Genomic DNA, 27,669 nt, shown 5'->3' on the forward strand with positions numbered 1-27,669 from the left:
GGAATTTCTCCTTTCACTGTCCAAAAAACCACAGAACCACTGGATCAAATCATCCCAAACCACGGAGGACACCCAGAATTGCACAGTTTGAAACGGGGAAAAATCCAGAAGGAGCAGCTCCTGTGGCAGATTTTGGAGGAGCTCGTGGTGCAGGCAGGATGGGGATGCAGTCAGGAGCTGCAGGGGCTCCTCCTCACCTGATGCCAGCCACGGGCACCTGCTGCTGCTTGCGGATCTTGTTGAAGAGCTCCATGTACTGCACCATGGTGTCCCCGGGGCTGTAGGTGCTGTCGTGCTTGGAGCCGAACACCGACGGGACGCCGGGCGTGTGGCTGCCCATGAAGCTCTGCATGAACTCCATCAGCAGGTTCCAGCAGTCGTTGGCGATCACACAGGGGCAGTATTCCACCTGGGAATACATCCACACGGGCTTGGAGCTGCTCATAGGGGCAGAATTCCACCCGGGAACTCATCCCCACAGGTTTGGAACTAGCAGCAAGAACAGTATTCCACTTGGGAACACATCCCCACAGCCCTGGAGCTGGCAGGAAGCACAGTATTCCACTTGGGAACACATTCCCACAGGCTTGGAACTGCTCACAGGGGCAGAATTCCACATGGGAACTCATCCCAGAGCCCTGGAGATGGTGGCAGGGGCAGAATTCCACCTGGGAACACATTCCCACAGGTTTGGGGCTGCTCAGAGGGGCAGAATTCCACCTGGGAACACATCCCCACAGCCCTGGAGCTGGCAGGAAGCACAGTATTCCACTTGGGAACACATTCCCACAGACTTGGAGCTGCTCAGAGGGGCAGAATTCCACCTGGGAACACAGCCCAGAGCCATGGAGATGGTGGCAGGGGCACTATTCCACCTGGGAACACAGCCCAGAGCTCTGGAACTGCTCAAAGGGGCAGAATTCCACCTGGGAATACATCCACACAGGCTTGGAGATGGTGTCAGGGGCAGAATTCCACCTGGGAACACATCCCCACAGGTTTGGAGCTGCTCACAGGGGCAGAATTCCACCTGGGAACACATCCCCACAGGCTTGGAGATGGTGTCAGGGGCAGAATTCCACCTGGGAACACATCCCTACAGGCTTGGAGATGGTGTCAGGGGCAGAATTCCACAGGTTTGGAGCTGCTCACAGGGGCAGAATTCCATCTGGGATCACATCCCCACAGCCCTGGAGCCTCCCTGCAGGGAAGGCTTTTCATGGAAACATCTCAAAACACTCAGCATCTAACAAGGATGGGTAAATACAAACAGGACGTGCTGGGAACATGCAAGAGACCCTTTCCAAAGGGAAGGGAAGGAGAACAAGCCCCAAATCAGCGTGGAATTGGCACTGGAGAGGTTTTATCCCCTTTACCTGATTAACCTGAGGGATGGTGCTCGTGTTCTGCAGTTGGAATTTAATCAGTTTTTTTATCAGGATAGAATTCCTGCAGGGATTCCCACTGCAGGGACAGCCCTGGAGCACCAAGGATTAAACCTCAGGAGAGGAGATCCAAAGCTGCCTGCTGCACCAGCAACACCACTGAGACACAGACAGGACAGGGAATTCCAGAATCGTGGAACGGTTTGGGGATAAAGCTCATCCAGGACAGGGACACCTCCCACTGCCCCAGGCTGCTCCAAGTCCCCTGGCCTTGGACACTTCCAGGGATCTGGGGGCAGCCACAGCTGCTCTGGGACATCTATTCCAGCGTGTTCTCATCCTCCCAGGAAAGAATTTCTTCCCAATATCCCATCCATCCCTGCCCTCTGGAACTCCATGCACTTGTCACTAACTCACCCCTCTCCATCTTCCCCGTTGGCTCGCTTCAGACACCCCCAATTCAATCACCCCTAAACCTTCTCCAGCTTCTCCCATGGACTCCCCCTGTCCACCCATGAATTCCCCACCCTTCCCAAAGATCTCTCACCTCCACGGAGATGCCCCTGGCGCTGGGGCCCATGGTGACCGTGCCCAGCTTCACCAAGTCCCCTGGCCTTGGACACTTCCAGGGATATGGGACAGCCACAGCTGCTCTGGGACATCTATTCCAGGGTGTTCCCACCCTCATAGGGAAGAATTTCTTCCCAATATCCCATCCATCCCTGCCCTCTGGCAGTGTGAAGCTTCTCCTGGAACTCCAGGTGTCCATCTGGAGTTCCTCCATCTTCCCCATTGGCTCGCTTCAATTCAATCACCCCTAAACCTTCTCCAGCTTCTCCCATGGACTCCCCCTGCCCATCCATGAATTCCCACCCTTCCCAAAGATCTCTCACCTCCACGGAGATGCCCCTGGCGCTGGGGCCCATGGTGACCGTGCCCAGCTTCACCAGGAAGTCGCAGTACTGGTAGCGCGTGCCGCGGCTCTCGATCTTGTTGGCCTTGGCGTTCTGGAAGAAGCCCTTGAGCTTCACCATGAGGGTGTCAAAGTTGGCATCGGCCACCAGGCAGGGCCCGTTCTCGAAGAGGGCGAAGCAGCTCAGGGGGTACTCGGAGTTGTGCATGACGTACATGAGCTTCCCTGTCTGCCCTGCAATGACAGCGAGGGCTGGAAAAACAAATTCCTGCCCTACAGCAGCTCCTGCTCCTGCCTCTCGGGCTGGAAAAACGAATTCTCTCGGATTCTCTGCTGCTCAGAATGACCCGAGACACCCTAACCCTCTTCCCCTCCTTTTTCCCCTTTCCTTTTCCCTTCTCCCTCCTCCCCTGGCTCCCCACATCCCTTCCAGGCACTGATGTGTTCACAGCCCTGGCTCCGCTGAGCTCTCGTTCCCAGCCAGACCCATTGGAATGTTCCAGAGCAGCTTTTTCCTGCTTTTTTGGCAGCTGGAACGTGGAGGAGAGGCCAAGCCCAGCTCCCTCTGGGCAGTGGGAGCTCCTGGGGTTCTCCTTTCACCTCACCCCAAGCCGTGCTGATGTTTTATCCTGGTGCTGCCGAGGGTTTCTTTTCCCCTATAAATTTCCATCAGAAAACCCAAGCTGTTCCCTGAGTGGATGCCATAACAAACACGTGAGGATGCAGAATTAAAGCAAGGACGAGAGGCAGGAAGAGGAGCTGCTTTAAGGCAGGAATTTTGTGGGAACCCAGGAAATTCCTCTGGCTGGGAACGAGAGCTCAGCAGAGCCAGGGCTGTGAACACATCAGTGCCTGGAAGGGATGTGGGGAGCCAGGGGAGGAGGGAGAAGGGAAAAGGAAAAAAAGGAGGGGAAGAGGGGAAAGGAAAAGGGGAAAAGGGACAGGGAAAAGGAGAAAGGGGAAAGGGAAAAAGGGAAGAAGGAATTGTAGAATTATCAACTCATGGAAGTTGGAAGAGGCCTTCAAGATCAGCCAGCCCAGCACTGCCACTGTAACCCCTAAACCACATCAAGCAGCATCAGATCCAGGCGCCTCCAGGGAAGGTGGGGAAGGAGAGAAGGGGAAAAAGGACGGGAAGGAGAAGGGAAAGAGGAGCTCGGGGAAGGGCTCAGCTGACCCTGCGTGCCCAGGGTGGCCGCGGTGTGATAGGTCTCGCAGTCCACGCCGAACGTGCCCTGCTTGTCCGCGCCCAGCGCCTCCAGCCGCCGCGCCAGCAGCTCCACCGTCTGCTGCACGCTCTTGCCCTCGGCCACCGGCACCTGCGACACGCTGCGACACGGGCCGGGGCTCGGGGACCCGCCGGGACATCCCCGGGGCTGCTCCGCATCCTCCGCCCGCAGATTCTCCCCGCGTCCCCGGGGCTGTCACCTCATTCCGGGAGCCTTTCCCGGTGCCTTCCCCCCATTCCAGGAGTCTATCCCGGTTCCGCCCCCCCCCATTCCAGGAGCCCTTCCCGATGCTGTCCCCCATTCCAAGAGTCTATCCCAGTGCCACCCCCCATTCCAAGAGTCTATCCCAGTGCCACCCCGCATTCCAGGAGCCCTTCCCGGTTCCGTCCCCCCATTGCAGGAGTCTATCCCGGTTCCGCCCCCCCATTGCAGGAGTCTATCCCGGTTCCGTCCCCCCATTCTAGGAGTCTATCCCCGTGCCTTCCCCCTCACTCCGGAGCCTTTCCCAGTTCCGTTCCCCCATTCCAGAAGTCTCTCCCGGTTCCATCCCCCCCATTCCAGGAGTCTATCCCTGTTCCGGCCCCCATTCCAGGAGCTCTTCCCGGTTCCGTCCCCCATTCCAGAAGTTTATCCCGGTGCTTTCCCCCCGTCCCGGATCCCCCGCTCTCACCAGGTGACCCCCATGCTGCCGGCGCCGCCACCGGAACGGGCGGTGCCGCTGGCCCCGGAAGAGGCGGGGGCAGATCCCGCGTGTGCCGCTCCGCCGTGCCCCGGTTCCGCTCCGCCGTGCCCGGTCCCGCCGCGATGCCCAAGGCCCGGCGGGCGCGGGGCTCCGGCCCGGCGCCGGCGCTGCCCTTGGCCGAGCAGATCCTGCAGGACGCGGCCCCGCGGCTCCGGGCGCGGGAGAAGCGCGGGCCGGAGGAGCCGGGCGGCGATGGCGGGGACGGGGACGGGTTCGTGGACGCGCGGCTGTCCCGGCGCATCCTGGAGCAGGCGCGGCGGCAGCAGGAGGAGCTGGAGGCCGAGCACGGCCCCGGAGCGCCCGCGGCACCCCGAAAGCGCAGCGCGGTTCTCGGTGAGCCCCCGGTGAAAAACGCCAACCGCTTGGTTTTTTAAATTTTAAAAAACGCCAATCGCTTGTCTTTAAAATTTTAAAAGTTGTAAAAATAAAAATACTAATACAAGTAATAGAGTAATAGAATAATAATAGAGTAATATTAGAGTAATAATAATTTGGACAATTTGAATTAGGACAGTATGAGACACTAGAGACAAAGAGTTACGGACAGTCCGGGTACCTTTTTCTGGGCAGCACGAACCCGAAAAAGGACCTACGTTAACAAAGGATTAACCCTTAAAAACACCAGTCTGTTGCGTATTCATACACTTATGCATTTGTTATACTTTTATTATGCACGATGCATAAATTCCATTCAAACACAGGATTCTGTCTGGTCATCGACAACTTCTTCCTCTGAATCCTAACAGTGCCTTCGACATGGGAAGTTCGTTTCTTCTGTTAAGAGGGCAATAAATTCTCTTTCTCTGAAAGATTCAGGTGTCATGTGGCTGCTATCTTGCTGCGAGTCCTTTCTTTAAAAAAAAAAGTATCCTATATAGCATAATTTCTATTTTAACATTTTGTTATAACCTAAAACTGTATTTAACGCACTACTTAAGAGAATTAATACAGCATCACTTTCTAACGCAAGACATAAAATATTAATTTGAATATTTGCGAAAAGCCGAGCATAAAATACCCGAGGGTGCCCGGCCCCGGGCTGAGCCAGCTCCGCTCCCCGCAGGTCCCGACCCGGACTCGGAGGATGATGAGGAGTGGCCTTCGCTGGAGAAGGCGGCGGCGGCCGCGGGACGGAGCGGGGACTACGGCGGGGAGGTGGAGGTGGACCCCGAGGACGAGAAAGCCATCGAGATGTTCATGAACAAGAACCCGCCCCTGAGGTGAGCGCACCGGGCTGGGGCTGCCTCCCTGCACCGGCTGTGCCCGGTCTGGTGTCAGCCCCATGGCCCCCCGAGTCACCCCGGTACTGTGTCAGCCCCATGGCCCCCCGAGTCACCCCTGGTCCCGTGTCAGCCCCATGGACCCCCGAGTCACCCCTCAACCTGTCCCAATCCCTGTCCCCAGGGTCAGCCCCCAGGCCACCCCCATCGCATGTGATGTGATCCCATCGTGTCACCCACCTGTGACCCCCAATTCTCCCCATGCACAGACTCCAGCTGGCCCCCATCCCTGTCAGCCTCTGGCTCACCCCTGTCCCCTGCCAGCCCTCCTTTGTCCCCCACTGTCCCTGCAAGCCCTCCCATGTCCCCCTGACACTGTCCCTGCCATCCCTCCCATGTCCCCCCTGCAGTCCCCCATGTCCCCACTGCCCCTGTCCCCTGCCAGCCCTCCCTGGTCCCTCCTGTCCCTGCCAGCCCTGCCATGTCCCCCACTGTCCCTGTCCCCTGCCAGCCCTCCTTTGTCCCCCACTGTCCCTGTCCCCTGCCAGCCCTCCTTTGTCCCCCACTGTCCCCTGCCAGCCCCCCGTGTCCCCCTGACGCTGTCCCTGCTCCCCAGGCGCACGCTGGCCGACATCATCATGGAGAAGATCACGGAGAAGCAGACGGAGGTGGAGACGGCGCTGTCGGAGATCTCGGGCTGCCCCATGCCCCAGCTCGACCCCCGTGTCCTGGAGGTCTACAGGGGCGTCAGGGAGGTGAGGATGGAACATCCAAACCCACAGCCGCCACCCTGAGGTGACAACGCGCTCTCTTGTCCCTGCTGTCACTTCCCCCAGTCACGGCCTGGCCCCTGTCCCTGTCTCTGCAGGTGCTGTCCAAGTACAGGAGTGGGAAGCTCCCCAAGGCGTTCAAAATCATCCCTGCCTTGTCCAACTGGGAGCAGATCCTCTACATCACCGAGCCAGAGACGTGGACAGCGGCTGCCATGTACCAGGCCACCAGGTAAGGTCACCTCAGGGACCCCACCAGGTAAGGTCACCTCAGGGACCCTCTGCCGTGGCATCTTTGGGGTTTTCGTTCCCATAGCCACAGTCAGATCACCAAAACTGGTTACAAAACACCAGCCTGCCCATCTGGCCTCCTTTCCTCACCCATCCCTTCGTGCTTTGCTGATCCCAGGATATTTTCCTCCAACCTGAAGGAGAGGATGGCCCAGAGGTTCTACAACCTGGTGCTGCTGCCGCGCGTCCGCGACGACATCGCCGAGTACAAGCGGCTCAACTTCCACCTGTACATGGCTCTGAAGAAGGCTCTGTTCAAGCCAGCAGCCTGGTTCAAGGGTAGGGCTCCTGCAGGGTCCCTGAGGGGCTGGTGCATGCCAGGGGGTGTCCAGGTGCTGCTGCAGGAGTGGGGATTTCTAGGGAGAAGGGGCTGAGCTGTGCATGGAGGTGGTTGGTGCCTGGCTGTGGTGGGGCTCACAGGGGTCCCAGGATGAGGGAAGAGATGAGAATCTGACTCCATGTTTCAGAAGGCTGATTTATTATTTTATGATATATATTACATTAAAACTTTACTAAAAGAATAGAAGAAAGGATTTCATCAGAAGGCTGGCTAAGAATAGAATAAGAAGGAATGATAACAAATGTTTGTGGCTTGGACTTTGTCTGAGCCAGCTGGACTGTGATTGGCCATTAATTAAAAACAACCACATGAAACCAATCACAGATGCACCTGTTGCATCCCACAGCAGCAGATAACCATTGTTCACATTTTGTTCCTGAGGCCTCTCAGCTTCTCAGGAGGAGAAATCCTAAGGAAAAAATTTTCCATAAAATGTGTCTGTGACACCTGACTGTGGTGGTGTTCACAGGGGTCCCAGGACGAGGGAAGAGAATCTTGACTACTCCATGTTCAGAAGGCTGGTTTATTATTTTATGATATATGTTATATTAAAAGTAAATGATATATTAAAACTATACTAAAAGAGTAGAAGAAAGGATTTCCTCAGAAGGCTTGCAAGGAAAGGAAAGGAATGGAATGATAATAAAATTTTGTGTCTGACTGAGTCTGAGACATCTGGACTGTGATTGGCCATTAATTAAAAACAACCACATGAGACCAATCACAGATCCACCTGTTGCATTCCATAGCAGCAGATAACCATTGTTTTTCTTTTCCTCTGAGGCTTCTCAGCTTCTCAGGAGAAAAAAATCCTAAGGAAAGGATTTTCCATGAAATGTGTCAGTGACACCTGACTGTTGCCCTTCCCAGGGATCCTCATCCCGCTGTGTGAGTCCGGCACCTGCACGCTCAGGGAGGCCATCATCATCGGCAGCATCCTCAGCAAGTGCTCCATCCCCGTGCTGCACTCCAGGTGAGGCCCTGAGGGGCTGGGGGGAAGAGTTTCTCCTGCAGGGGCCCTGGGAAGCGCCTTGGATCCAGCCCTCAGCCCCTCGGAGGTGGTGAGGGGTCGCTCAGCTCCCCCTGGGGTGGAGGTTCAAGGCTCAGCTTTGTGCCTCGGTGCTCCATGGTCCAGTCCAGGTCCCCCTGACCCCTGTGGTCCCTCCTCTGTCCCCATGGCTCCTGCCTGGCCCCACCTTGGTCCCCATGGCTCCAGCCCCGTGACTGTGTGCTCCATCCTTGGTCACTGTGGTCACTCCAGCCTGGCCCCTCTTTTGTCCATTCCTTGGTCCCTGTGACTTCAACCCAGCACCCCCTGACGCTGTGCCCGTTCTTCTGTCCCCATGGCTCCATTCCCTGACCCCTCACGTCTCCTGTGTCCCCATGGCTCCATTCCCTGACCCCTCACGTCTCCTGTGTCCCCGTGGCTCCATTCCCTGGCCCCTCACCTCTCCTGTGTCCCCATGGCTCCATTCCCTGACCCCTCACGTCTCCTGTGTCCCCGTGGCTCCATTCCCTGACCCCTCACGTCTCCTGTGTCCCCATGGCTCCATTCCCTGGCCCCTCACCTCTCCTGTGTCCCCATGGCTCCATTCCCTGGCCCCTCACCTCTCCTGTGTCCCCATGGCTCCATTCCCTGACCCCTCACGTCTCCTGTGTCCCCATGGCTCCATTCCCTGACCCCTCACGTCTCCTGTGTCCCCATGGCTCCATTCCCTGGCCCCTCACCTCTCCTCTGTCCCCTGACCCCTCACCTCTCCTATGTCCTTGTGGCTCTGTGTCCTGACTCTGAGCCCTTCCCTGGACCCCATGGCTCCATCCCCTGACCTCTCCTGTGTCCCCGTGTCCCTCTCCCCTGACTCCTCACCTTTCCTGTGTCCCCATATCCCTGTCCCATAGCTCCTCAACTGTCCTGTGTCCCCATCCCCTGACCTCTCCCATGTCCCCGTGTTCCTGTCCCTCAACCCCTCACCTCTCCTGTGTCCCTGTCCCCTGACGCCTCGCCACTCCTGTGTCCCCATGACTCCATCCCCTGTCCTGTGACCGTTCCCCTGTCCCCATGTCCCTGTCCCCTGTCCCCTCACCTTTCCGTATCCCCATGTCCCTGTCTCCTGACCCCTTCACCTCTCCTGTGTCCCTTTTCTCTGTCCCCTCACCACTCCCATGTCCCCATGACTCCATCCCCTGTCCCCTGACTGTTCCCCTGTCCCCGTGTCCTTGTCCCCTGACCCCTGACTTCTCCCATGTCCCCATGACTCCATCCCCTGACCCCTCACCTCTCCCATGTCCCCATGGCTACATCCCCTGACCACCCCTCACTTCTCCCATGTGCCCCCCATATTCCTTCTCCTCACCTCTCCCCATCCCACGTCCCATCCCCTGAGCTGTCCCCTGACTGCTCCCACGTCCCCATGACTCCATCCCCTGTCCCATGTCCCATCCCCTGAGCTGTCCCCTGACCTCTCCCCTGTCCCGTGCCCCGCCCCCTGAGCTGTCCCCGTGCTGTCCCTCCGCAGCGCGGCGCTGCTGAAGCTGGCAGAGATGCAGTACAGCGGTGCCAACAGCATCTTCCTGCGCCTGCTCATCGACAAGAAGTACGCGCTGCCGTTCCGCGTGCTGGACGCGCTGGTGTTCCACTTCCTGGCCTTCCGCGCGGAGCGGCGCCCGCTGCCCGTGCTGTGGCACCAGAGCCTGCTGGCCCTGGCCCAGCGCTACAAGGAGGACCTGGCCTCGGAGCAGAAGGAGGCTCTGCTGGAGCTGCTCAAGTTCCACAGCCACCCCCAGATCTCGGCCGAGATCCGCCGCGAGCTGATGAACTCCGGCACCAGGGACGTGGAGGGGGAGCGGGCGCCGGCCATGGAGTGAGCGGGGAAGGGCTGGGACGCAGCTGGGAGCCATGGAGTGAGCGGGGAAGGGCTGGGACGCAGCTGGGAGCCCGGGGCAGGAGATCCCTGCTGGGTCCTGCTGCTCTGAGCGGCCACTGGGACAGGCTGGGCCCTCAGAGCGGGACTGTGCTGCTGGCAGTGCCACCCAGGAGCCCGGGGACACCAGCACGGGGACACTCTGGCTGTCCCTGGACACTCTGGCTGTCCCTGGACACCCTGGCTTGTTCCTGGACACCTGGGCTTGTCCCTGGACACCCTGGCTTGTTCCTGGACACTCTGGCTGTCCCTGGACACCTGGGCTTGTCCCTGGACACCCTGGCTTGTTCCTGGACACTCTGGCTGTCCCTGGACACCTTGGCTTGTCCCTGGACACCTTGGCTTGTTCCTGGACACTCTGGCTTGTTCCTGGACACCCTGGCTTGTCCCTGGACACCTTGGCTTGTCCCTGGACCCTCTGGCTTGTTCCTGTACTCAGAAATAAATCCAGAGCCCTGTCACTCAGTCAGGGCTGGCTCTGCCCCGCGTGCTCCCAGCCTGTCCCTGTCCCCAGCAGCTGCTGGAGCTCCTTGCCCAGGGATTTTCCCAAAAAAAGCCTCTCAGGGTTTGGTTCCTGAAGCCACAGGGCCACCGTCCTCACCTGGCCATGGGTCACCTGCCTGGCCTGCTCCTGGCACCGTGCCCGAGTGCCACCTCTGCTGGAGAACCAAACCCAGGGGAGACTTTTCCACCAGGCTGCTCTTCCCTGTGCCCTGCAGCCACTGTCACTGCCAGCTCTGTGCCCTGCTGTCACTGTCACTGCCAGGTCCGTGCCCTGCTGCCACTGTCACTGCCAGCTGTGTGCCCTGCTGTCACTGTCACTGCCAGCTCTGTGCCCTGCTGTCACTGTCACTGCCAGGTCCGTGCCCTGCTGCCACTGTCACTGCCAGCTCTGTCCCCTGCTGTCACTGTCACTGCCAGGTCCGTGCCCTGCTGTCACTGTCACTGCCAGCTCTGTCCCCTGCTGTCACTGTCACTGCCAGCTCCGTGCCCTGCTGCCACTGTCACTGCCAGCTCTGTCCCCTGCTGCCACTGTCACTGCCAGGTCCGTGCCCTGCTGTCACTGTCACTGCCAGGTCCGTGCCCTGCTGCCACTGTCACTGCCAGCTCTGTCCCCTGCTGCCACTGTCACTGCCAGCTCTGTCCCCTGCTGCCACTGTCACTGCCAGCTCTGTGCCCTGCTGTCACTGTCACTGCCAGCTCTGTGCCCTGCTGCCACTGTCACTGCCAGGTTTGTGCTCTGCAGTTTTTGGCCACAGAGAGGAGCCCCTGCTGCACCCCGAGCTGTGCCCAGGGCAGCTGCCCCCTGTTGTCACCTCCTGTGGCAGGAGCAGGAGCAGCCCCTGCTGCACCCCGAGCTGTGCCCCCTGTTGTCACCCCCGCGGTCCCCACGCCCCTCAGCCTTTTCTGTGACTCGCTGATTTTATCTGATTCGAGGCCGATGGGCACAGGAGGGAGCCCGGGCTGGCACAGAGCTCCTGGCACTGTCCTGGCACCCCCTGAGCTGCTCCAGGGCCCCTCACCCTCCAGGAGAAGGCGCTGCCTCTGCTCCAGGGCCACCTCACCCGCAGGAAGGATTTTGGCTCCACCACCACCCCCGAGTGTCCCTCAGGGTCCTCTCCCCACTCCGTGCTGGGAAAAGCAAGGCTGGAGCTCCCAAGGGATCCCCAAACCCAGGAAAAGATCCAAGAACAGCACAGGGAAACCCTCGAGCCACCGTTTTTTTTGGGTTTTTTTTTTGTTTAAAATATTTTATTGCAACATCACAGGGTTCTCTGGCTCTCCCAGCAGCGAGACTCGTGCGAGTGAACACCAAACCAGTTTTACTCTTAAATTAAAAATTCACTTTGATATATATATATATATTTATATATATATTAAAAAAAAAAAAAATAAAAAACTAAGAAGAAAGAAAGAAAGAAAGACATTTCCTCTTGCACAGGCAGGCCCTGTCCCAGCCCTCCTGCTCGCAGGGGGCAGCGGCTCCGTGGGTTTCCGGGCCGGGCAGGCTCAGGGAGGAGCAGCAGCCCCACCTTTTTCCGCCGGATTTTTGTGGGCTCGGTGCCATCCAAAAGGAAGATCTCGACCTCCTTTTCCACACATCCCCCACGGGAGGACAACAGCCGCACGTCCAGATGTCCCCAGGGAGCAGCAGCAGATTCTGCTTCCCATCCCTGTGGAGTCTCTGGCTTCTCCTGGTTAATTCCACTCTGGATTTCTCATAGAAAAGCAGCATTATTTTTTTTTCTTTTTTTTTTTTTTTTTTTTTTCTGTTTTACAACAATTTTTATAAAAAAAACCTAACCTAACAAAGAATCAACGACAACAATACAAAAATGCGGTAATTGCTTTCCCAACTCAAGTGCGCAGCAAAGTTTTCCACCCTGTCAGGAGGCAGCTCCGGATCCGCGCGGATCGGCCGCAGCTCCCTCCTGAGCACGATCTGAAATCCCTGCCTTGGAAGAGTGGAGATGCATCCCAGACCATAGCAGCACGTTCAGAGGTTTTCCTTAAATCCTAGTCCGATGCCTAAGCTACCAAAGGCAGCTCTGAGGAGAGTCTGCCGCTGCCCAGGGAGCCAGGGAAGGGAGGAAGGGGGAAGGCACTTCACTGGGGAGGAGAGGAGAGCAGCACCCAGCACCCTGAGGGATTCCAGCTCTCCTCCCTCCCCTTTTCCCAGCAGTGAACAATAAATTAAGCAGCCGAGGGGACCCTGAACTCCTCCTGAGGCGCGTCCCCGAAATTCCCACACCCAACAGCAAAAACCCCAAACAAGCCCCACGGCTCCTCCCCGAGCACAAGCAGCTGCACGGCGTCCCCTGGAGCCGTGGGGACGCGGCACGAAGCAATGAGGACCAAGCAGCTGCTGGGGGTGACCAGGACTGGGGTGGCTCTGCGATTTCTGTCCCTCACGGGGGGCTGGACGTGGCGCCGTGAGGAACGCGGAGAGCCGGGGAACACCGACACAGAAACAATTCCAACTTCCCCTCCAGGCTCCTGCTCCCCGTGTCCTGGGAGCAGCTGGGTGGGCAGGGGCTGCAGCGAGCTGGGGGTGCCCAGGGAGGGGCTGGAGCTCCGGCCAAGGGCTCCTTTGGTCACAGGTTGACGTCGGTGACGTCCGTGGGGGTGCTGGTGGGCTGGCTGCCCGCGTACGGCGCCGCCTTGGAGCCGAATTCCTGCTGGGGTTGGGATGCCTGCTTCAGGCTCTCGGCCAGGGCCGCCTCGATCTGCTCCTGGCAGGCCTTCAGGCAGTCCTGGAACGGGGAAACACAGATGGGGCATCAGATCTGCGCTCCTGCTGCTCCTTCAGGACAGCTCTGTCCCTGCCACCGGAGCTCCTGGCCCAGGGATTCTCCCAAACAAAACCTCTCAGGGCTTCAGGACCTCTGACCCCCCCAGCAACCTCTTGGATTGCAGTGCTATGGTTTATTATGCCTACGACAATAATTATATTGCTTTTCTGCAAGCAGACGTGATATTTCAAGAGAAGACACTGACTTCATCTGCAAGGGCAGGGCATGAAAGAAATGAAAATAATTATTGATTTTTTTTTTTTTTTTTCCATCTGACCAGCAGCAAAAGGAGATTTTCTCCATCTTTGTCCCTCCCCAGGTAAATCCCCACACTCTGGTTGTTCTCCTCAATGCTGACCCCCTGTTCTGCAGGAATGTTGAGTCCAGCAGAGCTTCCCAAAGTCCTGGAGCCAGGGGGTGGCTGCAGATGGGTGACAAGGGCAGGACAAACGTCCCAAATCCCAAAAATGTGAATGTCCTTGGGACATGGATCCTTCTCCAGCTCCCCAGGCCCTCCAGCCCAGCATTCCCAGGAATTCTGCTGGGTGCCCCTGGTTCAGAAACTTCTGACAAGGTTTCCACCCTCCTGTCCCCTCTGGGACACCCCCGAGCTGGGGGACAGCACAGAACCTGGCCAGAAATGCAAACCCTGCTCTGGTTTTTCCCCCTCGAGCTGTAAAAGCGGGAGGAAACTCCCACCCGGACACCCCAGGGGCACGGCCCGGCCCGGTGACAGTTTGCACCTCACGGGACATTGTCACACCCTGAAATCTCTTACCAGGAATCCGCGGCGCTTCTTAGAAACTGACAGAGGATGTGGCGAGCGAAAATAGCAACGCCCGGCTGCCCCTGCCCCGCTCCCCCTGCCCGGCTCCCCCTGCCCGGCTGCCCCTGCCCCGCCCCTGCCCCGCTCCCCCTGCCCGGCTGCCCCTGCCCCGCTCCCCTGCCCCGGCCCTGCCCCGCTCCCCCTGCCCCGGCCCTGCCCCGCTCCCCCTGCCTGGCTCCTCTTGCCCCGGGCCTGAGTGCCAGGGGCACCTGGGCATGAGCTGGGCATTCCCTGGGCAGCTCCATGGGCACCTGGGCAGGGGCTCTGCATCCTCATGGGCATCTGGGCATCCCCTGGGGTACGTGGGCATGGGCTGGGCATCCCTATAGACACCTGGGCAGGGGCTCTGCATTCCCTGGGCATCCCCTGGGCATCTCCACGGGCACCTGGGCAGGGGCTGGGCATCCCCTGGGGCACCTGGGCAGGAGCTGGGCATCCTCATGGGCACCTGGGCAGGGGCTGGGCATCACCTGGGCCTCTCCATGGGCACCTGGGCAGGGGCTGGGCATCCCCACAGACACCTGGGCATGGTCTGTGCATCTCCTGGGCATAAGCTGGGCATCTCCATGGGCACCTGGGTACGCTCAGGAAGAAGCAGCAGCACGAATGAGGGAGCTGAGCCCAGGAGCTCTCTGAGGAACCCAAAATTCTGTGTTCAATCCCAGGAGGAGCTGCCCTGGCCCTGCCCGGGCTGAGCTGCTTGTGAGGCACCCCACACCTGGGCAGGGGGCACAGCAGATGCCGGGGAGGGACAGGAGCGGACAGGAGGGTGCCGGGCTCCATTTCAGCTCCTCTCCCTGCACAGAGCCCTCCCTGCTTCCCACCTGTTCCCTGCACAGCCCCGGCTCCCAGAGCAGCTTGGGAGCAGGTGGCCGCACTGATTCTCTCTTCAAAAAGGCCCCAGAGAACAAAAAAAATTCCATCTGCACAAACAGAGCAGGAGCCTCCCCCCGGACAAAGCCACCCCAGGCCCTGGCAGGGGAGTGTAACCCACCTGGGCAGGGGAGGAGATCAAAGGGGAGAGGAGAAGCTCAGATTGGAGCCCCACAGGGTCCCTGTGCCCCCTCCCAGGGCACTGAGGGGCTGCAGAGCCCCCCCAGAGCTGGAAGGTTTCATGTCCCAGCCCCCCCTGTCCCCCCCAGGTGCAACCAGACACTGAGGGGAGCAGATGCTGGGCCTGAGTGTCCCTGTCCCCATCCCAGGCCGAGAACCCGATCCTGCCAACACCTGCCCGGGCAGGGAACGGATCCTGCCCTTTGTGTGGCACCCCAAGGGCTCTGAGCCCGCCCTGGCTGTGCCTGGGATCAGCCCACAGCCCTGGGCTCTCCTCAAACCGGGGCAGCACCGTCTGAACAGCAAAATCCCACAGAACCCAGAGCAGATGGGGCTGGAAGGGCCCTCGAGTCCATCCCTGCATCCCTGGCTGACCATCAGCACGGCCACACCATCCCAGTGACCATCAGCACTGCCACACCATCCCAGTGACCATCAGCACAGCCACACCATCCCAGTGACCATCACCACAGCCAGACCATCCCAGTGACCATCAGCACAGCCAGACCATCCCAGTGACCATCAGCACTGCCACACCATCCCAGTGACCATCACCATGGCCACACCATCCCAGTGACCATCAGCACAGCCAGACCATCCCAGTGACCATCAGCACTGCCAGACCATCCCAGTGACCATCAGCACAGCCAGACCATCCCAGTGACCATCAGCACAGCCACACCATCCCAGTGGCCATCAGCACAGCCAGACCATCCCAGTGACCATCAGCACTGCCAGACCATCCCAGTGACCATCAGCACAGCCAGACCATCCCAGTGACCATCAGCACAGCCACACCATCCCAGTGACCATCAGCACAGCCACACCATCCCAGTGACCATCAGCACAGCCACACCATCCCAGTGACCATCAGCACAGCCAGACCATCCCAGTGACCATCAGCACGGCCAGACCATCCCAGTGACCATCAGCACAGCCACACCATCCCAGTGGCCATCAGCACATCCACACCATCCCAGTGACCATCAGCACGGCCACACCATCCCAGTGACCATCAGCACAGCCAGACCATCCCAGTGACCATCAGCACAGCCAGACCATCCCAGTGACCATCACCACGGCCAGACCATCCCAGTGACCATCACCACGGCCAGACCATCCCAGTGACCATCACCATGGCCACACCATCCCAGTGACCATCAGCACAGCCACACCATCCCAGTGACCATCAGCACGGCCACACCATCCCAGTGACCATCAGCACGGCCAGACCATCCCAGTGACCATCAGCACAGCCACACCATCCCAGTGACCATCACCACGGCCAGACCATCCCAGTGACCATCAGCACAGTCAGACCATCCCAGTGACCATCAGCACAGCCAGACCATCCCAGGCTGTCCATCCCTGTGGCCAGTCCATCACCATGACCAGTCCATCCCAGTCCCTCCCTCACCACGTTCACCTGGAGCAGGTGACACAGGTGACACAGGTGACACATCAGGTGGATCTGGAACATCTCCAGAGGCACAGAGCCCACACCCTCCCCATGTAGCCGTCCTATCCTGATGGAGAACCCTTCCTCTGAGCGGCAGCAAGGCTCCCACAGCTGTGCCAGCCCCAGTGCCCCCTCCACAGCTGTGCCAGCCCCGGTGCCCACTCAGAGCTCGGTGCCAGCCCCAGAGGCACTCCCCAGCCCCAGTGCCCACTCCTCAGCTTGGTGCCAGCCCCGGTGACCACTCAGAGCTCGGTGCCAGCCCCAGTAACACTCCTCACCTCAGTGCCAGCCCCAGTGGCACTCATTCATCAGCTCAGTGCCCGTGGTCCTGGCCAGCAGCTCGGTGCCAGCCCCAGTAACACTCCCCACCCTGTTGCAAGTCCCAGTGGCACTCCATCTCAGTGCCAGCCCCAGTAAGACTCAGCACAGCTGTGCCAGCCCCAGTGGCACTCCCCAGCTCAGTGCCAGCCCCAGTGGCACTTCCCAGCCCCAATGCCCACTCCCAGCTCGGTGCCAGCCCTGTGCCCGTCACTGACCAGCTCGGTGCCCGTGGTCCTGGCCAGCAGCTCGGTCAGGGCCTCTCCGCTGCCCGGCAGCCCCAGGCCGTGCGCGGCGGCGCCGATGCTGCCGGTGGCGATCATGGACGGCGGGTACATCACAAAGGTGCAGTCTGCAGCCAGCACAGGGGAGAGGAGATGTCAGGGAGGGGCAGGTGGGCTCTGGGGTCGGGGTTTGCCCTGCAGGGCCCCACAGAGGGCTCTGTGCAGCGTGGGGTGGAGGAGAGCTGTCACAGAGGTATTTTATGAAAATCCTTTCCTTAGGATGTTTCTGCTGAGAAGACTCAGAAAGGAAATGTGAGCAATAATTATCTGCTGCTGTGGGGTGCAACAGGTGCATCTGTGATTGGTCTTGTGTGGTTGTTTTTAATTAATGACCAGTCACAGTCCGGCTGTGTCAGGACTCTGAGCAGTCACAAGATTTCATTATCATTCCTTCCCTTTCTCTATTCTTTAGTATAATTTTAGTATAGCATAATGTAATATAGCATAGTATAATATAGTATGGTATGATATAATATGGTATGATATGATATGGTATAATATAGAAAATATAATAGTCATTCTATTATACATTATAATGCATATATTATATTATAATATGGAATATTATAATATATTATATTATAACATGGAATAAAAGAATATTATAATATAGTGTAATGTAATGTAATGTAATATATTATAATGTAATGTAATGTAATGTAATATAATATGGTATAATATAATATGATGTAATATGATATGATATAATATAATATGCATTATATTATAATATGGAATAAAAGAATACAGTATTATAATATTATACATTAATACAATATATTATTAATATAATATGATATAATATAATGTAATATAATATAGAACATAATAGATATTACATTATATTATATTATATTATATTATATTATATTATATTATATTATATCAATAAATTGTCCTTCTAAGAACAAGGAATCAGATTCTCAATTCTCCATCCTGGGGACCCCACCCGCCCTCCCACAGGCACACAGAGCCTGGCACGCACCCCTGCTCTCCTGGCATCCCACAGCACCTGCAAAGAAGCCCCAAAAAAGGAGGGGACCCATGCCAGGCGTGCCAGGCGTGCCAGCAGCCCCTACCTGTGGCGCAGAGGGCGATGAAGGTCTGCGCGTGCTTCTTCACCAGCTCCACCTTGTCGGCGGGCAGCGGCAGCCGGTGCAGGATGTGCGGCAGGAAATCGTTGGCAATCACCGACACCAGGTCCCACTTGAGCTTCTCCAGCACCAGCAGCTCCCAGTGCTGAGGGCACAGAGAGGGCGGCACGTCATGGGGGGCTCAGGAGCGCCAGGGACAGGGCAGGACGGGGAAGGGCACTGGGACTGTCCCCACACTGTCCCCATGGCACAATTCCAGCCCAGGAGGCCCCAGGACCAAGGCAGGACAGGGAAGGGCAGAGCAGTTGTCCCCACGCTGTCCCCACTGTCCCCATGGCACAATTCCAGCCCAGGAGGCTCCAGGGTGCGGAAGGGCTGTCCCCATGCTGTCCCCACTGTCCCCATGGCACAATTCCAGCCCAGGAGGCTCCAGGATGGGGAAGGGCTGTCCCTTGTGCTGTCCCCACACTGTCCCCATGGCACAATTCCAGCCCAGGAGGCTCCAGGGTGCGGAAGGGCTGTCCCCATGCTGTCCCCACTGTCCCCATGGCACAATTCCAGCCCAGGAGGCTCCAGGATGGGGAAGGGCTGTCCCTTGTGCTGTCCCCACACTGTCCCCATGGCACAATTCCAGCCCAGGAGGCTCCAGGGTGCGGAAGGGCAGAGGGATTGTCCCCATGCTGTCCCCACTGTCCCCATGGCACAATTCCAGCCCAGGAGGCTCCAGGGTGCGGAAGGGCTGTCCCCATGCTGTCCCCGCTGTCCCCATGGCACAATTCCAGCCCTGGCTGTGTCCCTGCCGAGGCTCCAGGGCTGCCCGGGGCTCAGGTCAGGCTCAGGTTCATTTCTGCTCCCCCACCCAGCACAAATCCCCTTCTCCCCCAAACTCAGGATCCCACCAGCGCTGCCCAGAGCTCAGCACAGACGGATTTGAGGAAGTGACAACGGTGACAATTCTTTCCCAAGCTCAGATCTTCATTTTCCCATTTGTTTCTCGTCGTCGCCTCCCTTCCCTCCTTCCCCTTGCACAACAAACCCGCCCTGGGTTGCTCAAAGGAGCAGAATTGCTCAAGCTGCCCCAAAACCCAGCCTGGGCGCAATGTGTCACCCTCAGGAGCCATTCCTGTCCCAAAGGCCACCCTGGGCACAATCTGTCACCCCAATGTCCCCTCAGGAGCCATTCCTGTCCCAAAGGCCACCCTGGGCACAATCTGTCACCCCATTGTCCCCTCAGGAGCCATTCCTGTCCCAAAGCTGCTCCACCCAAGCTCTGAGCAGCTGAACTCCCTCTCAGCCAGGCCAGAAAAGTCTTTAGGAAAAAAATAAAATAAAATAAAATAAAATAAAATAAAATAAAATAAAATAAAATAAAATAAAATAAAACATAAAAATAATAACATAAAATAAAAATAAAATAATAACATAGCATAAAATAACGTAAAATAATGTAAAATAATGTAAAATAAAAATAAAATAAAAAATAACATAAGAATAATCACATAAAATAAAATAGCAGAAATAATAACATCAAATAAAATAACATAAAATAAAATACTGTAAAATAAAAAATAACATAAAATAAAATAAGAATAATAAGATAAAATACTGTAAAATAAAAAATAAAATAAAATAAAATAAGAATAATAAGATAAAATAAAATAATGTAAAAAATAAAATAAAATAAAATAAAATAATAAGATAAAATAAAATAATGTAAAAAATAAAATAAAATAAAATAAAATAAAATAAAATAAAATAAAGAATTAAATTTTAAAATAAAGAATTAAATTAAAAAAAAAACAAAACAAAAAAAACCAACCCCAAGGTGGGTTAGAGAAGGGCCTGGACGGAAACCCAACTTCCTCCAAATGGACAAATCCCTCCTTGCATCATTTCCTTCTCCCCCAGAATGACTCCAGAGCGCTTCTGTGTCCTTCTGAAGGGCTGAGCTGCTGCCAAGCCCCTGCCGAGGAGGAGGAGGAGGAGGAGGAGGAAGCAGGGCCCGGGAATGCGAGCCAGCTTCCTGCAGGGATGGCCCCGGGCCACCAGGATGTGCCATTGTCCCCAGGCCGCTGCAGAAGCTCCCCTGGCCCTGCTCTGCCCTCCCTCCTTCAGGGCGTTGGGAAAGAGCAGGGGGTGAGCACAGAGGGGGAAGGAGCAGCTCTGGGGTGAGGAAATTCAGATTTAACTCCCTCAGGGCCCTCAGTGAGGGTGAATCCCTCAGATCTCTGGGCATTCCCTCTATACTGGAGCAGGATGAGCTCCAAAAAGGGTTAAAATCCATGGAAATCCAGTAAATTGGATTTAACTCCCTCAGGTCCCTCAGCCAGGGTGAATCCTTCAGATCCCTGGGTATTCTCTCTTTATTGGAGCATGATTTGCCCCAAAAAGGGTTGAAATCCATGGAAATCCAGTAAATTTGATTTAACTCCCTCAGGTCCCTCAGCCAGGGCGAATCCTTCAGATCCCTGGGTATTTTCTCTTTACTGGATCAGGATGTGCCCCAAAAAGGGTTAAAATCCATGGAAATCCGGTAACGTGGGTTTAAATCCCACAACCAGGGTGAATCCTTCAGATCCCTGGATATTCCCTCTTTATTGGAGCAGGGGGTGAGCACAGAGGGGGAAGGAGCAGCTCTGGGGTGTGGAAATTCAGATTTAACTCCCTCAGGGCCCTCAGCCAGCGTGATCCTTTACAGATCCCTGGGTATTTTCTCTTTTTTGGAGCAGGATGAGCTCCAAAAAAGGTTGAAATCCATGGAAATCCAGTAAATTGGATTTAACTCCCTCAGGGCCCTCAGTGAGGGTGAATCCTTCAGATCTCTGGGCATTCCCTCTATACTGGAGCAGAATGAGCTCCAAAAAGGGTTAAAATCCATGGAAATCCAGTAAATTGGATTTAACTCCCTCAGGTCCCTCAGCCAGGGTGAATCCTTCAGATCCCTGGGTATTCTCTCTTTATTGGAGCATGATTTGCCCCAAAAAGGGTTGAAATCCATGGAAATCCAGTAAATTTGATTTAACTCCCTCAGGTCCCTCAGCCAGGGCAAATCCTTCAGATCCCTGGGTATTTTCTCTTTACTGGATCAGGATGTGCCCCAAAAAGGGTTAAAATCCATGGAAATCCGGTAACGTGGGTTTAAATCCCACAACCAGGGTGAATCCTTCAGATCCCTGGATATTCCCTCTTTATTGGAGCAGGGGGTGAGCACAGAGGGGGAAGGAGCAGCTCTGGGGTGAGGAAATTCAGATTTAACTCCCTCAGGGCCCTCAGTGAGGGTGAATCCCTCAGATCCCTGGGTATTCCCTCCATTCCCTCTTTATTGGAGCAGGATGAGCTCCAAAAAGGGTTAAAATCCATGGAAATCCAATAACCTGGGTTTAAATCCCACAGTCAGGGTGAATCCTTCAAAGACCCCTGGATATTTTCTCTTTGCTGGAGCAAGATGGTCCCAAAAAGTGTTGAAATCCATGGAAATCCAGGGAAGAGGATTCTCCATGGATAATTCAGATTTAACTCCCTCAGCCAGGGTGAATCCTTCATATCCCTGGATATTCCCTCCATTCCCTCTTTACTGGAGCAGGGGGTGAGCACAGAGGGGGAAGGAGCAGCTCTGGGGTGTGGAAATTCAGATTTAACTCCCTCAGGGCCCTCAGCCAGCGTGATCCTTTACAGATCCCTGGGTATTTTCTCTTTTTTGGAGCAGGATGAGCTCCAAAAAAGGTTAAAATCCATGGAAATCCAGTAAATTGGATTTAACTCCCTCAGGGCCCTCAGCCAGGGTGAATCCTTCAGATTTCTGGGTATTTTCTCCTTGTTGGAGCAAGATGAGCTCCAAAAAGGGTTAAAATCCATGGAAATTCAGGGAAGAAGACTCTCCACACCCAGGGATCTCCCAGTGCCTCAGTTTCCCCCCCTCAGGTTCCTGATTCTCTGTGCAGCCCTTGGACATCAAACAGGACCAACCCCTGCTCTGCTGAGCGCTCTCATTCCCACCAGGAGAGAAGAAAAGGATCCAGTTTGCTTGGAAAAACAAAAAAAAAAATCAATTTTGACCCCCAAAATGAAATTATTTTCATCCATATCGACATTACAAAGCATCCAAGAGCAACCCAGGGATCCTGGGAGGGGAGAAAATAAATTAATTTATTTTCTATCTCCTTGCTGGATGGAAGGAGAATTCCCAGCAGGAATGGAGCCTGGGAATGAGAGGGAACCTGCAGGGATGCTCCAGGCTGGGCTGGGAACAGCAAATCCTCCCCAAAAATCAGATTTAAACCCTGCAAGGATCACCAGGAGTGGCCGTGGTGTCCCTCAGGGATGGGGCACCCCATTCCTCATCAGCTAATCAGGAGTGTTAATTAAGGCAATCACCACCCAGTAATAACTTCAGGGTTCTGGAGGGGAGGGGATTTTCCCCAGAATTGGGAAAAACCAGGTTGAGCTCAGAGCTCTGCAGTGCCCCTGAGTCACACCTGAGAGTTTTGGGGGTTCTGGGGCTCAGATCCCAGCCCAAAACCACCAGAGCTGCTCGGGGGGTGATGAGTAACCCCAAAAAGCCCCCGGGGTCCCCAGGGATGCTCTGTCACCGAGGAGAGGTCACTGCTCCCTCCCTCAGCCCCAAAAAAAGGGTTTTTCTCCCATTTCCTCCCTCGTGGCTGGGGCTGAGCTCGCAGGGTTGGATCTCAGAGGTTTTATCAGAAACTTTCGGCCTTTCAGAGCTCAGAATGGAACTTTGTGGATGCAGGGTGAGAAATGCAGGGGCAGAGCAGGAATTCCACCCATCCCCAGCAGCCTGGAGCACCCACTGAGCTCACAACGCCCTCACAGCCACTTCTGCTGCTTCACTCTGCAAATAAAATGTGAATTTTCCTGCTGCTGTGGAAGTGAAATCTCCCACATCCCCCCAATTCCCACATTCCCCCAGTTTCACATATACCCTCAATTCCCACATTCCCCCAATTCCCACATTCCCCCAATTCCCACATTCCCCCAATTTCCCACATTCCCTCAATTCCCACATTCCCCCAATTCCCACATTCCCCCAATTCCCACATTCCCCCAGTTTCACATATACCCTCAATTCCCACATTCCCCCAATTTCCCGCATTCCCCCAATTTCCCACATTCCCCCAATTTCCCACATTCCCCCAATTTCTGCAGCTGGGGGGAGGCAGAGCTGCAGAAATTGGGGGGATGTGGGAAATTCACATTCCCTGACCCTGAGCTTGGAGATGTCACTGCAGTGACAGCCCAGAGTGACAGCCCAAAGTGACAACTCAGTGGTGGCACAGGAAATGTCCCCCACAACCAAGATGGGGACAATTGAGGGGACAATTCTGCTGCCCAGCATGGGTAGGATGGAAAATCCTTCACCAGGGAGGAGGGGAATGCAGAGGGATGGGATCAGGACAGCAGGATCAGGAGATGCCAACCAGAGCTGTGACTCTTGGAAATGTCACTGCAGTGACAGCCCAGAGTGACAACTTGGTGGTGGCACAGGAAATGTCCCCCACAACCAGGAGGGGACAATTGAGGGGACAATTCTGCTGCCCAGCACAGGAAGGGTGGAAAATCCTTCACCAAGGAGGAGAGGAATGCAGAGGGATGGGATCAGGAGATGCCAGGACGATCTGGGCACTGGGAAGGCACCAGAGCTGTGACTCTTGGAGATGTCACTGGAGTGACAACCCAGAGTGACAGCTCAGAGTGACAGCTTGGTGGTGGCATAGGAAACGTCCTCCATAACCAGGATGGGGACAATTCTGGTCCCCAGTACAGGAAGGGTGGAAAATCCTTCACCAAGGAGTAAGGGAATGCAGAGGGATGGGATCAGGGGATGCCAGGAGGATCTGGGCACTGGGAGGGCACCAGAGCTGTGACCCTTGGAGACGTCACTGCAGCGACAGCCCAGAGCTGGGACAGGAAACTTCCTCCAGAACCAGGATGGGGACAGCTGAGGGGACAATTCTACTGCTCTGCATGGGTAGGATGGAACATCCTTCACCAGGGAGGAGGGGAATGCAGAGGGATGGGATCAGGGGATGCCAGGCAGGAGCTGGGCACTGGGAGGGGACACAGGGAGGGAACCAGAGCTGTGAGTCTTGGAGTGACAGCCCACAGTGACAACTTGGTGGTGGCACAGGAAACTTCCTCCACAACCAGGAGGGCACAATTCTACTGCTCTGCATGGGTAGGATGGAAAATCCTTCACCAAGGAGTAAGGGAATGCAGAGGGATGGGATCAGGGGTTGCCAGGGAGGATCTGGACACTGGGAGGGCACCAGAGCTGCCTGACCCTGAACTTGGAGCCTTGGAGATGTCACTGGAGTGACAGCTCAGAGCTGGGACAGGAAACTTCATTCAGAACCAGGACGGGGACAATTCTGTTGCATTGGGAGGGAGGAAAATCCTTCACCAAGGAGTAAGGGAATGCAGAGGGATGGGATCAGCAGAGCAGGATCAGGAGATGCCAAGCAGAGCTGTGAGTCCTGGAGATGTCACTGGAGCGACAACTCAAGAGTGACAGCTCGGTGGTGGCACAGGAAATGTCCCCCACAGCCAGGACGGGGACAGCTGAGGGGACAATTCTACTGCTCTGCATGGGTAGGATGGAAAATCCTTCACCAGGGAGGGGGAAAATGCAGAGAGATGGGATCAGGACAGCAGGATCAGGAGATGCCAACCAGAGCTGTGACTCTTGGAGATGTCACTGCAGTGACAGCTCAGAGTGACAGCTTGGTGGTCAGGTGGTCACCAATTGGTGGTGGCACAGGAAACGTCCTCCACAACCAGGATGGGGACAATTCTGCTGCCCAGTACAGGAAGGGTGGAAAATCCTTCACCAGGGAGGAGGGGAACGCAGAGGGATGGGATCAGGAGATGCCAAGAAGATGCCAGGGAGGAACTGGGCACAGGGAGGGGACTCAGGGGTTACCAGCAGCTCCTGGGGCGTGATGGAGTTGTCGGTGTAGATGCAGAGCTTCTCCACGGTCAGGGGCATGGTCTCCCTCAGCTTGGAGGCCAGCAGCATGCACACCGCCCCCAGCAGCTGCAGGTGGTTCTTGTGCACGGCCACCGAGGCCAGGAAGCGATCCACGTAGTTCATGGCCAGGGGGAACACCTCCTCCTCACACTTCTGCTCCTCACACACCTGCCCCGGGCACGGCACAGAGAGAAAAGGAAGTTTTGGTGAGGGGAGGGAGCCGAGCTCGGCCTCAGAGCCGCTGTTTCGCACTTGTCACCGGGAGCTGCCCCCGCGGTGTCACCCTGAGGCTTCGCCTTCCTGTGGGGAGCGGCTGCAGCTCCAAAGAGCTCGTGGAGAAACCCGAATTTGCCCCATTTGGCCCCGTTTCTGCTGTGCCCTGCTGGGAATGGCTCCTGTCTGCTGCCACCCCTGCCCTGGGCAGCTCTGGAGGGTGGAGAGGAAGATCCAGGGCTGGAAATTCTACCGAGAACATGTGGATAAATCTGAATTTGCTCCATTTGGCCCCATTTCTGCTGTGCCCTGCTGGGGATGCCCCTGCCAGGTGTCACCCCTGCCCTGGGCAGCTCTGGAGCTCCAAATTTCCTTTTTTTGATGCATTTTTTGGCTGGAGGGTGGAGAGAAGGATCCAGGACTGGAAATTCCACCTGTAGCACATGGATAAATCCGAATTTGCCCCATTTGGCCCCAATTCTGCTGTGCCCTGCTGAGGATCCCTCAGGCAGCTCTGGAGCTCCAAATTCCGTTTTTTTGGTGCATCTTTTGGCTGGAGTGTGGAGAGAATGATCCAGGGTTGGCAATTCCACCTGGAGCTCTCCATGGACACGATGACAATCAATGGCATCACCCAAATAACCCCCAAATTCCACAAATTCCCCACCAGCAGCTCCCAAATTTCAGCCCTGTGCTCTTATCTGTCCCCAGCCACTTGTCACAGCGAACTTCCTTCTTTCGACACCACCGCCACCAAATCTATCGCGGTTTCTGCTCCTCCTGCAGCCAACGCCACCCTGCTGCCAGCAGCGATGGGGACAATGACACGCGGGTCGCGACATCCCCCAGTGCCACCTCGCTGCTTTTAGAGCCGCTCCCAAAGCGGGGTTTATCTACAAAAGGGGATTGCGGGAATAATGATAGCAAAGGGGGGAAAAAAATCTTCTTTAAAATTGAAATATTCTGGATTTTTTTGGAAGCGCTGCCCGCAGCGCCGGCTGGGACAGGCAGGACGGAGCCCTGCGGAATTGTCATTTATGGGGACCCTGCCCCGAACTCCACCCGCAGATTCATTTTCAATTTCAGGAACTTAACAGCAGCGTTATTATTTCCCCCTGGGGGCTGAGCTGCGCCCTGTCCAGAGCTTTTGAGTGAAAAAAATCCCAATTTTAGCACAGGAGAGCGTATTTCACCCTCCATCCCCATCGGCATCACCGCTGTGCCCGACACCCATCAGCCCTGCCTTGTCCCCCGCTTGTTCCCGGCTTGTCCCCGCTTGTCCTCCGGGTTTTTTTGGGTCAAACCCCGCAGCATCCCGGTACCTCCAGCATCCAGAAGGCCAACATCTTGCGCATGTAGGGCTGGATGTCCCTCTGCACGCACTGGAAGTAGGACACGCGGGGGCTGTAGCGCTCCTCCAGGCTCAGCAGGTTCTGCAGCACCCGCCGGTCCCCCAGCAGATGCGGGTCCCGCCCGGCGCGGGGGGCGCGGGCCGCGGGTTCCACGCACAGCAGCTCCATAAGGGGCGGGCAGGGGTTATGAGGACGCTGAGGGGGCGCTTAGGGGCGCACGGAGGAGGCGCCGCGGGCACCGCCGGCTCCGCCGCGGGACGCCGGGAACTGGCGCCGCTCCCGCCCCGGCCCCGGCCCCCAGCGCCGCCGCGCGCCGGGAGGGGGCGTGCCCGAGCCGCGCCGCAGCCAATCACCGAGCGGCACTGCGGCGCTACAGCCAATCAGAGACAGGCAGCGCCGCGCCCGCCGAGTTGGAGGGAGTGGTTATAACGATACTGACCAATCAGAGGGCTGAGCGGCGCGGAGGGGGCGGGGCCAGGGGTGCTCTGGCGGGACGGGCGCACGTGGGGCGCTGCTGCCATCTTGGGGGGGGACACGGGACAGACACGGGGACAGACAGACGGACACTGCGCCATCCCCCGCGCGTTTCCGCCGCATCCCGTTCATCTCCCCGCTCCGAGGCGTCTGGCAACCCCTGACACTTGAATTTCTTCTCCTATAACTTTTTCTCCCTTTTTCCCCCATTTTTCCCCCTTTTTCCCCTTTTTTTCCCTTTTTTTTTTGCTTTTTTTCCCTTTTTTTTCCTTTTTTCTTCTTTTTTTAGCACATTTTTTTCAAGGCTGTGGAAATAATCAGCCCTGCACATGTTTGGAGCCTGCTGGCTTCCAAAATTCACCCTGGTGCGGGAGATAACCGCGGGGGGAGCTGCCCAGATAAGCTGGAAAGCATATAAAATTTATATTTTATATAGAACTTTTTAATTATACATATAAAATTTATATAAAAATTTATACATTTATATGTATATAATTTTTAATATTC

At 56.2% G+C, this 27,669-nt stretch overlaps 3 protein-coding genes across 3 annotated transcripts; 1 reads left to right on the top strand and 2 right to left on the bottom strand.

Moving 5' to 3' along the window:
- Positions 1-4,239, bottom strand: MED20 (mediator complex subunit 20). The gene is made up of 4 exons (XM_054293979.1): positions 4,198-4,239; positions 3,476-3,627; positions 2,279-2,532; positions 1-409 (listed from the first exon to the last, which is right to left on the bottom strand). The coding sequence occupies exons 1-4, from the start codon at positions 4,209-4,211 to the stop codon at positions 194-196; spliced, it is 636 nt and encodes a 211-aa protein (XP_054149954.1). The 5' UTR covers positions 4,212-4,239; the 3' UTR covers positions 1-193.
- Positions 4,240-4,331: 92 nt separating this feature from the next.
- On the top strand, positions 4,332-9,795 carry BYSL (bystin like). The gene is made up of 7 exons (XM_054293976.1): positions 4,332-4,602; positions 5,333-5,489; positions 6,106-6,244; positions 6,358-6,491; positions 6,669-6,829; positions 7,761-7,863; positions 9,407-9,795. Exons 1-7 carry the CDS (start codon positions 4,332-4,334, stop codon positions 9,753-9,755), a joined length of 1,314 nt encoding a protein of 437 aa, XP_054149951.1. The 3' UTR covers positions 9,756-9,795.
- Positions 9,796-12,879: 3,084 nt separating this feature from the next.
- Positions 12,880-26,856, bottom strand: CCND3 (cyclin D3). The gene is made up of 5 exons (XM_054293981.1): positions 26,659-26,856; positions 25,076-25,291; positions 18,124-18,283; positions 16,979-17,112; positions 12,880-13,065 (listed from the first exon to the last, which is right to left on the bottom strand). Exons 1-5 carry the CDS (start codon positions 26,854-26,856, stop codon positions 12,907-12,909), a joined length of 867 nt encoding a protein of 288 aa, XP_054149956.1. The 3' UTR covers positions 12,880-12,906.
- Between the last annotated feature and the right edge of the window lie 813 nt (positions 26,857-27,669).

Source organism: Melozone crissalis, unplaced genomic scaffold (assembly GCF_028551555.1).
Source record: "Melozone crissalis strain CALT ecotype California unplaced genomic scaffold, PUWL_Pcris_2 ptg000198l_1, whole genome shotgun sequence".
Taxonomy (NCBI): Eukaryota; Metazoa; Chordata; class Aves; order Passeriformes; family Passerellidae; genus Melozone; species Melozone crissalis.

Excerpts from the sequence above, each read along its gene's own strand:
- BYSL (XM_054293976.1), top strand. The coding sequence starts at position 4,332 with ATGCCCAAGGCCCGGCGGGCGCGGGGCTCCGGCCCGGCGCCGGCGCTG. Across the intron at positions 4,603-5,332 it reads AAAGCGCAGCGCGGTTCTCG|GTCCCGACCCGGACTCGGAG; the intron begins GTGAGCCCCCGG and ends CGCTCCCCGCAG. Across the intron at positions 6,492-6,668 it reads GCCATGTACCAGGCCACCAG|GATATTTTCCTCCAACCTGA; the intron begins GTAAGGTCACCT and ends TGCTGATCCCAG.
- CCND3 (XM_054293981.1), bottom strand. The coding sequence starts at position 26,856 with ATGGAGCTGCTGTGCGTGGAACCCGCGGCCCGCGCCCCCCGCGCCGGG. Across the intron at positions 18,284-25,075 it reads TCACGCCCCAGGAGCTGCTG|CACTGGGAGCTGCTGGTGCT; the intron begins GTAACCCCTGAG and ends CTGTGCCCTCAG. Across the intron at positions 17,113-18,123 it reads CATCGCCCTCTGCGCCACAG|ACTGCACCTTTGTGATGTAC; the intron begins GTAGGGGCTGCT and ends TGCTGGCTGCAG.
- MED20 (XM_054293979.1), bottom strand. Across the intron at positions 2,533-3,475 it reads GGCCACCCTGGGCACGCAGG|GGCAGACAGGGAAGCTCATG; the intron begins GTCAGCTGAGCC and ends CTGTCATTGCAG. Across the intron at positions 410-2,278 it reads CCAGGGGCATCTCCGTGGAG|GTGGAATACTGCCCCTGTGT; the intron begins GTGAGAGATCTT and ends ATGTATTCCCAG.